At 44.2% G+C, this 9,959-nt stretch overlaps 1 protein-coding gene across 7 annotated transcripts in view; it reads right to left on the reverse strand.

Annotated features, from left to right (window-relative positions):
• ATM (Serine/Threonine-kinase ATM-like protein) overlaps nt 1–9,959 on the reverse strand; it is a 317,444-nt gene that overhangs the window by 131,510 nt on the left and 175,975 nt on the right. For all 7 annotated transcript variants that reach the window (XR_015261774.1, XM_086772522.1, XM_086772521.1 and 4 more), the window contains exons 46-50: nt 3,272–3,319; nt 3,041–3,145; nt 2,832–2,918; nt 2,092–2,409; nt 1,818–1,939 (exon numbers count right to left, since the gene is read on the reverse strand). Coding sequence is in view for 6 of the 7 variants with exons in the window: in XM_086772522.1 (XP_086628648.1) it covers nt 1,818–1,939; nt 2,092–2,409; nt 2,832–2,918; nt 3,041–3,145; nt 3,272–3,319 (680 nt within the window). In the remaining variant the exon portion in view is untranslated. The remainder of the gene's footprint in view (nt 1–1,817; nt 1,940–2,091; nt 2,410–2,831; nt 2,919–3,040; nt 3,146–3,271; nt 3,320–9,959) is intronic.

The following is a 9,959-nucleotide window of genomic DNA, read 5'->3' on the forward strand; positions in this document are numbered from 1 at the left end:
TGAGATTCAAGGGAGATTCCACTGCCTCTTCCGAGCTGGGTTTAGACCACTTTGGAGGATCATGGACTTCCTGGATCAAAGATGCCTCGGACTTTTTCTTCTCGGTCAACCATGTTCGACTTTTTGCTTTTTCTTGCTTTTTGACCAAGAATGGTGCTTTTTCTTAATCAAAACTTATGGACCCTGCCCCCATGTCCTCTTCCACCTGTCTAGTGTCCGCGCATAGGTTTCATCATGTGAAATAGAGCTAGGACGACAAAACAGTTACATTCTTCGTGTGTCAATACACCAAATGTAAATGCACAGGTAGCAATGCACACAATTTATGAACTGCTTTTTGTCAACTTCCTCTTGCGAAATGCAATACACTGCAAACTTGAAGGTTGAATGCCCCAGTTTATGCTCTGATTAAAGCCCCAATTTTTGAAATTTGCAACAGGTGTTGCCGGTAGAAATGCGACCAAGTATTTGATGGTACAAACAGTACGGATTCCAAGTACATCAACTATACGGGGGTCACGGGAGGATAGTTGCGGCAACACGAGGAGGTACGGTTGGGTACGAGCTCATGTAGGCATACAGGCACGGTCGGCTACGAGCTGTACGAGCACTTCGTGGCAGAATCAATATGGACATCTAATACCATTGTTGGGTTCTGAGAAGCCCTAATGTTCAGCAAAAATACACAGAAAACATCAAGAACATAGAGTAGTTTACGACCACAAGTATCCTAAGTACAAACCCGAAATGTAAAAGTATAGGTGTCTAGATACACTCAATGTCTAGGGGGAAAAAACCTTTATAATGTGTAGAGGGAAAAAGTGCCCTGGGTAAGCCCCCGTTCACATAGTCACTACCACATGTGTATAATCCGATAGGATGGAGATTGATTGATGAGATGGGACACAAAGGAGATTATTCCAGGCACTCCCTTTCATCTAGTCCGAGTAGTTAATCGCTCACGAAAGCACTGGCATATTGAACCTCCCCTTGATATTGTGACCCACCATAGGTCTTCATGCTTATGGCTGTATGGTGGATTTTCTTCTATTCTCTTTTCCTATCTACAACCATTAACATACAGAGATAAGAGTACATACTAAAGGGAAAGTACTCTCCTACTATAGCTACATGAGCTAGCACTATAACTTTGCCTCACCATAACTCTAGTGCCAAGCTCCTTTTACTTGGACAAATTCAGAGGACGACTACACCTAGGTCCCAATGGGAGAGTTATGGCATCACCCCATTGATTCAAAAGAGATTTTGGCACAAACTTTGACTCTCATACAGGAGGAACTAGATCTCCCACTTCTTTTGGCTACTCTTATATGGTGGCCTCTCCATTAATAAGCAGAGGACTATTTTTTGTGCAGACCCGTCCTGCCCCAGATGGCCAATAGCTTCTGAGACAGTGCAACATTGCATATGGGGGTGTAGAGCTGCTGAGAGAATTTGAGGCCCTATAGCTCAGCTTATGCGGAGAGATACCATCTATGTTACTTGGGGTGCTATTGCTTGGCTCACTCACTCTTGTCCACATATTTTTTAGGGCAAGGATTTGGATACCGCCATAATGATATGCAGAGGTCTGGCCCAGGATGAGGATTTTTTGTTCCGGCTTCTAGCCATGATTTTGTATGGTCTATTCATACTTAATAGAAGTCTCTTCTCTGCATTTTTTTTTTTTTTAAAGACACTATTGGCTGTCTCCTGCCAGAAACTACTGATCTTGCTCTAGCTGCTCTTGTAATGAAACAAAAGGCAGTAAAAACCAGAGCTAATATGTCATAATTTAAGAAAGTGGGGTTCCAAACCGGTATAAATTTGCATGAAAGTTGACTCTTTCAGGAAACTCATCTGCATAATGAAACCCACTGCCCATTGTTGGGAAGATATAATAGAAGTCCCATTTGCCTGCTCTCCATGCTGATTCATACTGTAAAACGACATCTATACACTGTAAGTGGCAACTCATTCTACTGAAAGCTCAGAAACATTGACAATTTCTCATACGAAGTTTTCTATGCTGATTTCTGACAGGAGGAGCAAACATGATATCATCTGACATATGCACTGTGACGCACGTACCTGTAGTTCTTGAAATTCAATGTCTCTTTCAAGACTCTCCTTTTCCACAGCCAGCCCTTTGCAATACATCTTTAGAACATGGTCACAACCTGTTTGTTGTAAAGACCTCATCAGGCCCTTGTTATACTTCCACTCGGGTTTGAAGTTCTCCGCCGAAATCACATTTCCAGCATCCAGTCCTCCTCCCAAAAACTTTTCTTGCATAGGTGCCACTGTTGCCGATCTTATGACATCTTTATTTCTAAGCAGCAGGTCATAACTTCCGACAGCTCTACTCCAGTTTCCTTCATGTTCATACATCAGTACTTGTGGAATAAGCTGTAACAAACAATGCCAGCATTGTGCACATTGAAAGCCTTCCAGAACCAAGTTGTATGGAAAGACTCCAAATTGCAATTTTTTATGGCACTGGTACTCTTGACAAAACCAAAAAAAAAAAGAAGGAAAAACAACCGACTGAATACAACCCTCCAGACTGTACATTTGTCTTTCATGCCTAGAGGCAAGAATAGGTGGACGACAAAAAAGGCTACACTGCCTTCTATATCCATATGTTACTTTGATGGATCTTTTCCCCAAGTGAACAAAAAATGTTGCAAGACAGAGATAGTACTAATAATTGATGAGCAACTCCTATAATAAAACAGTCGTGGGCTAGCCTAATATTGCATGATGACTCCCAATACATACTCAAGGGGAATCCCATATTTATTACTTCTGAAGAACAAAAAAGCACACACCTTATGTGAGCGAACCACTCCATAAACACCATCCGGTTCATTGATTCTTGTGTACACGGCCAATAAAAGTTCCACATGCAGAGGAAGCTGCTAGGAAAAGTGGTGTTTAGAAGGAGCAAAAGCAAGTTTAAACAATCAGAAATCCTTCAGTTTCTTCAAAGAAACAAGAACGTTTGAGACCAAAAGCACCACCCCTTCGAAATGCATACCTCTTCATCATCTGAAAAATCAGGTTCTCCAAGAGTAAGCCTTCCAAATTTCTCCTCACACCAATGCTCAATATACATAGCTGATGTAAAGTATGCTCCACATTTCTGCATGGCATAACAGAACAAGACATGTGACACTTTTTGTATCCACTAGACCCACTGCCAGTGCATACACATTTTTTCAAATATTCCAGCCCTCTTTTCCATAATCTTTAGAATGAGAAAACTTACTTGAGCTACTCTTGCAGTGTGTAGATAGTCCAAATCCAACCAGTATACCTTGCAGGAAAAAAAGGTTTGGTTTCTAAAAATCATCACAAAAAAGGCCTATATTCATCACCACAGCCACCTTTCAAAACAGCTATCAAAGAAAACATAACCGGCCAAGCACACAGGGAAGTACAACCCTACCATATAGCCTGCATGCAGCTATAGTATTGCTTGCATTTAGCCTGCTTGTAATGGAACGATCTTTCTGCTGCATGTTTCCCGTAAAGCATATGAATTGAATTAATCTTGTAGGTCTTAAAATATTAACAAATTGCTCAGCAGCTTATCAAGCCAGTTTTATAAGCAATCACCCTTCTGTGTAGAACTTCAAGCAGCAGACCAGCCCATGGTCACCCTCAATACCACCTGCAAGCCGCTTAGCTGAGTTCAGAGGGTTGCATCATGAATATTCTGTTCAGCAGCACTTGCAGACGAGTTCGACTTCGAGCCTTTGGCATCCAGTGTCCTTCAGAGAAGCCCCATCGCATAATGTAGTGGAACTGTTTATTTTTCTATATATAGAAGCATAACTTCTGATTGGCACGGACCCCCTCCCCCTAAAAGTTGCATTCCTATTAACATATTGTTTCCTTCATTGAATAACAGGGGAAGCCTTCACACAAGTCTCTTTTTAAGTATTCTGCAGGAAGGGAGCTAGGATGTTATACCCATGTGTGAAGTGTTCTGCACAAAGATCCTCATGGTCGTAAGCCCGACCATTATGCAGCTTTAATAGGGCGGTGGTGACGTTGGTGGTGTTGAAGAGAATGCCTACGGTGAGGCGGGCACATGTGGTTGCAGTATCATAGAGATGTCATGCATAAGCTTCCCATATAAAAGCATGTGTTATGGTCGTGGGTGGCTTCTTTTTTAAAGATTGTGCCAGTCTGAATTGTACTCACTCAAGAGGCCTTGGTACAGCTCCTCCTTGCATTGGCCAAGAACGCACGCCTTTCCTGAGGGGTAAGGCAAGGGAAGGATCTCTAAATTTCATGTGCAAACATCCGCCTATATGCCCGCTCATGAAAGAGGTGAAGCCATGTGTTCCTGCATTCCTCATCAAACTTTAGGGCTGTGAGGCCATAGGGGATGGGGCAGTAGAGAAGGTGGTGTGGAAGAATCTATCTTTGACTGATACATGGATTACAAAAAGGAGCTGTGATGTGAGTCCCGAGGGTGAGCAAGATCAAAAGGGCGGCGAGATAAGTGATTGTCACCAGCCTTGACATTTTCTTGTATGAAAGGGGTCAGTTGAACTCCAGGCTATCTAAATATTTGGAGAGTACAAGCTTTGGAAATGAGGGATTATCCCAGAATACAAAGGATCACGCTCCTATAATTTAGGAGGGTTACTATTTTTGGCCCAACTCGGATGGAAATTCCATTTGCGTCATTACGTCTAGAATTGAGGGAAGAGGGGGGGGGGGGGGGGGGGGGGGCATGCCAAAGCACATTTGGCAGAAGGTCTACCAATTGGGATATTTTTAGAGATAAAGATTATGGGAGAACCCATCTCTTAGATTGGGACATGTGGCAAGAAAGTAGATCAAAGTGAGACAAGTGGCCTCACACTTGTCAAAAAGTGGATCAAAGTTAGACAAGTAGCCTTACACTTGTCACTTCGGCTATTGTGTGGCTCTCCACTTGTCATTATAGCCTTCTCTTGCCATTTTTCTTTTCAGGAAAGAGACTTCGATTAAGTATGAAAAAAGGCATACAACAATCACGGCTATAAGCCGGAATAGAATGAAATCAGCCCAATTTGTTAGGTGATCTCAACCACTGAGGAGTATCATGGTGTGGGAATAGAGGAAAAGAAAATGCCATGGTCCCACTCCTACATATATACAGTGCACTTTGCTTGCGCAGAACGAGAGGACCCCTAAATACGAGCCCAAGTAGCCATGAGAGTATGGATGATATCACCCCATATAGTGCTAACGCTCTAAGACTAAAAAATCTGGACACCCTCAATAGCCTACATGCATCTATCTCTCCAAATCTACCATGCTGTAATACTAGCAATGTAATGCTGGCAACAATCTACCAACTGGTGTCAATCCTCTATCTGTCTGGGGGGTGATTAATGTGAGTGAGAGACATCCTGCAACAAACCATGCTGGGCAATACCTCTACGAATGAAAATAGCACTATCTGTATCACTGCCTTCGTAGAAAAGTTGCGGACTAGACAAGGAAAGCCAAGCAATTGCCCTCCAAGTAGCATACATGGCACGCCCACTCAATTTGTCCACATCAGTTGGGCTATAGAATCCCAAATACACTATGAATTGTGCATCCCCATATACAATGCTATACAATGTTAGAATTTGCCACACATCTCTGGCAAGTAGGTACTACACCGAGAACCGATCTCCACACATTGGTGGGGGGATCACCATGTAAAAATAACCAGAAGAAATGAGAGATTTGGCTCCTTCTGTATGAATGCCAAAGCCTATGCATCACTAGAGAGATGTCATAACTCTCCCAATGAGAGTCTGAGAGAGTAGGGATCATATGCATCTATTGAGTGATGAGAAGCTTGGCATTCCGGACTGTGAAACCAAAAAGGGAAAGGCTTTTCAATGGATCGGAAGCATTAATCCACTCCCACTCACCTAGATCCTGCTGAAGACATTTGATAGGACTGCCACCATCCAGCCACAAGCATCAAGACCCATGAGTCCCTATCCGTGGAGAAGGATCAATAAACCACTGTTTCCCTGAGCGACAAACAATCCTCACGCGACTAAGCCTGGCATTCCAGACCGTGAAACTAAAAAGAGGAAGGCTTTTCAATGGATCAGAGGCATCAATCCACTCCCACTCACTTGGATCCCACTAAAGATATCTGATAGGACTTCCACCATACACCCACAAACACCAAGAGCCATGAATCACTATCTGTGGAGAAGGATCAATGAACCAATGCTTCCCTGAACGACAAACAATCCTCAAGCCTGGTATTTAGGATGATCCCCTCCATGCTATATCTCCTCAATCTCCATCCAGGCATGATAGAATAGATGATGCAATCCATAGCCTCCTGGCCCGGGAGAGCGATGACATGCAGAGGTACGCCTATCCTTGAAAAAACTCCCAACGATCTCGAACGACGATAATCTCCATATAAAGGCCCAAGAGAGCCACTCATGTGGTATAGCTGCATCAATCTGATCAATATGTATGCGAGAGGGATAATCCGGCATCTCCCATGGGGAGCGTAAGGCCCTCAAAGCTTGTACATGTCATAGTTCTTCTTGGATAATGAAATACTCCAAGAGGGGTCAGCCCATTGCGGTGTCAACTATGCACAAGAGAGCCACTCATGTGGTATAGCTCCATCAATCTGATTAATATGTATGCGAGAGGGATAGTCCGGCATCTCCCATGGGGAGCATAAGGCCCTCAAAGCTTGTACATGTAGTTCTTCTTCGATAATGAAATACTCCAAGAGGAGTCAGCCCATTGTGCTGGAAGCTACGCACATCTCTCTTTTACAGTTTTGTGGATTAAGTGGCATATGTGTTAAGGCTCTGGCCATGTTTAAATGTTTCAATATACATTGATGGTATCAAAAAGTGTGTTAAAGGTCCTAGTCCCCCGGGCACCGCAAGTTACAATGATCCTTGTAGAAAGAGCACAGTCACAAGAAACATTTCGAGGTTTTTTTTGTTCCGAAAGGTTTCGCCCTTCAGCTAAGAAACCGTGAGGTTTCGAAAAATCAATAATTTCATAAAGTATAAATACTTAGAGAACTTTTAGTAGCCATCTAAGACCATAGTGTAATGATGAAAAAATGGTGTCTTCTCACACATCTCCGGAAATCATCCTAATTTTGGTGAGGCATTATGGCAATTTTGCTTGATTAGATGCCACAAGTGGTTCAATCAAGGACACTTAAGAAATTGAAGAACAGAAGGTAGAAATTGGGAAAGATTTAAGACATTGAAGGACGGTGTACAAAGAAAAAGGGAAAAGAAGAGAGGAGAAGAAGAGAAAACAAGAAGAAGAGCAAGGGAGAAGAAGAGGAGAGTAGAAGAGAAAGAAAGAAGAAAAAGAGGAGAGAAGACGAGAATGAAGCAAGGAGGAGTAGAGGTGAGAGAAGAAGCAGAAGATGGAAAAGGGAAGGAGGGAGGCAAGAGAAGAAAAGGGAAGGAAGGTGATGAGGAGGCTATGGAAGAAAAACAAAAATAAAAAAATCCCAAAAAAATCCGCAGGGGCAAAGCGGGGGCGGAGGGGCGCCAGGGGGGGGGGTGTTGGGGTGGGGTGGAAGCTGAAATTTGGGCAAAACTACGGTACTGGAGAAGTTTCGAGGTTTTTAAAAAACGTTTTGAAGTTTCAAGGTTTCTAGGGTTCGAAAGCTAGAAACAGGTTTTTTTGTTACTATGAGACAGGTGAAAATCAATGTGGGTGAAAGTGGAGATGGGAGGCTCAGGGATGGGGAGGAGATGGTGATAATGAGGTGTGACGACCCCCCGCCCCCCCCCCTTTTCTCCCTAACAGTATCAGTGTGGGTGAAAGTGGAGATGGGAGGGTCAAGGATGGGCAGGAGATGGTGACACCAAGGTATGTGTGATCGACAACCCCACCCCCCCACCCCCCTTCCCCTTTTTCCCCCATGTGGGCCAATGGAACATTCTATTAAAAATCATTAGCTCATGCACCACTCCCATGTCCAGGAAGCATCTAACGTATGTGATCAGGAGGCATCTAACGTATGTGGTCACAGACCCTCTATCCTGAGATGTCTGTTGCACCCCATTCCCTGTAGGGTCTATCTCAAAACGCATGACTGCATCTGCATCGTCATCCCACCTCACAACTATCCATGCATTGAAGTTACCAAGCACGAGGTTGTAACCATTGAAGCATACAAGGGGACATATGGAGACTCTCCAGCCTGCAACAAGTCCGGTGCGAAGGAAAATGTGTCGGGCAGGAAATAACACACTGAAATATGCAAAATCTGAAAGCCACACCAGGCGGCATATATGTCAGCATAGAGGGTCTCTACGTTCAGAGTCTGTCCTGGAGGGGCATTCTTGTGTCTCTGGAAGATCTCTCAGATCTGGAGCTGTTGAAAGGTGTCTAGCTTGTTGCACCTAAAACACTCCATCTAAGAAGACACCTAGGAGCTGAAGTGCGCTCAAGTAGTAGCATCCAAGTCAAAGGACTCTTGTGGTTGCCAATGGGGACCTTCATCTTGGGTCGGATGAAAGAATCTCGTGATGGAAAGCTGAGAGGTATCTGGAGTTTGCAGCTGTTCGTCTCTCGCAGGCTCTGCATAGCTGATCTCAGTGGCGATGCAAGTCCATCGGTAGATTCCCAAGCATCAGTGGTCTAGGAAGTCAATGACCTGATAAACTAGGCCAAATGCCTCCCTAAAGAGGCAATTAAACCTCCCTTGTATCTCATAGTACATTGGGCATCTGAAAAGATCGTGCTCCTCCGTCTTGACCTCTTGTGAAAAGATTCCGCAGATCATGTTCTCCCTAGTAATGCCATTTACTCACCCAGTCTCCACCTGTAGGCGATGTAATGAGACTCCGTTCTTACCAATCCCAATCCTCATGCTAGGTGACATGTCTGAGTAGCATCCTGCTCCCTGCTGCGACCCCTTGAGTGCTGCATGCGCAGAGCATCCTGATGACGTTGGAGCTCCAGTAGGTAAATTCCCAAGCATCGTTGATCTGCATAGTTCATAACCCATGAGAGCGGGCCAAATCCATCTCAGAAGAGACGGTGAAACCTCCCACGAATCTGATAATACGGAGGGAATCTACACAGGAAGTGCCCTCTGTCTCCACTTCGCCGGACGTGCATACCCTGCATATCTGTGGCTCCCAACAAATGCACTCTGCTCATGGACGGTGTGATGATACTCTCAACTGGCCAATGGCAATACAGCATGGCATATGACATGTGCCACTGAAGCTATCTAGGGATCATTACAGTCCATCATCAGAAACTCGTAGGAAGTGCTCTCTATAGAATTGGAGAGAGCGAGAGAGAGAGAGAGAGAGAAATGAAATGAAATGAAATGTTATATTAACGTCTTCAAAAGGCCATAATGACCTATGAGACCAAAAAGTTACATCATGGTGGATCTGATACAATGTCTAGATAAAAAACCAGAAAATGAAAAATAAAGATGATACTACTGGCACCTAGAAAATGAAACTGGAACTGGAAGGTAGATAGAAACCCTTATAGGGTGTGAATATAGTGAGAGGGGGGGGTACGCTATGGAGGTGAGTGGAGTACAGTGAGGGGATACAATATCATGTGGGACGGGGGGGTACACTATGGAGGTGCCTCCATCTCATAATATGTGCCGCATCGGACGCTGGCGGATCTCCTCAATATCCTCTGTGGTCAGCACCCTGACTGGGTGTCCCGCATGTCTCGCAAGAGTAATCCGAATCCGCCGCTGCAACCTCCGTCTATGCTGGGATGCCCTCCTCCGTAGTCGTGGGCGTTTCGACCACAAAAGAGAGAGAGAGAGGGTTCTATTAACGCCTACAAAAGGGTCTATGAGGCCAAACACATTACAATTTGTTCATGAAGTGACAAAATCATGCAAACAAAACACAATTTTTCTTTACAAAAAACCAACTAGATCAGAGAGAAGAAGCAGCATCCCT

The sequence above is a fragment of the Cibotium barometz genome, chromosome 32 (assembly GCF_041138505.1).
Source record: "Cibotium barometz isolate CiBa-2024 chromosome 32, ASM4113850v1, whole genome shotgun sequence".
NCBI lineage: Eukaryota > Viridiplantae > Streptophyta > Polypodiopsida > Cyatheales > Cibotiaceae > Cibotium > Cibotium barometz.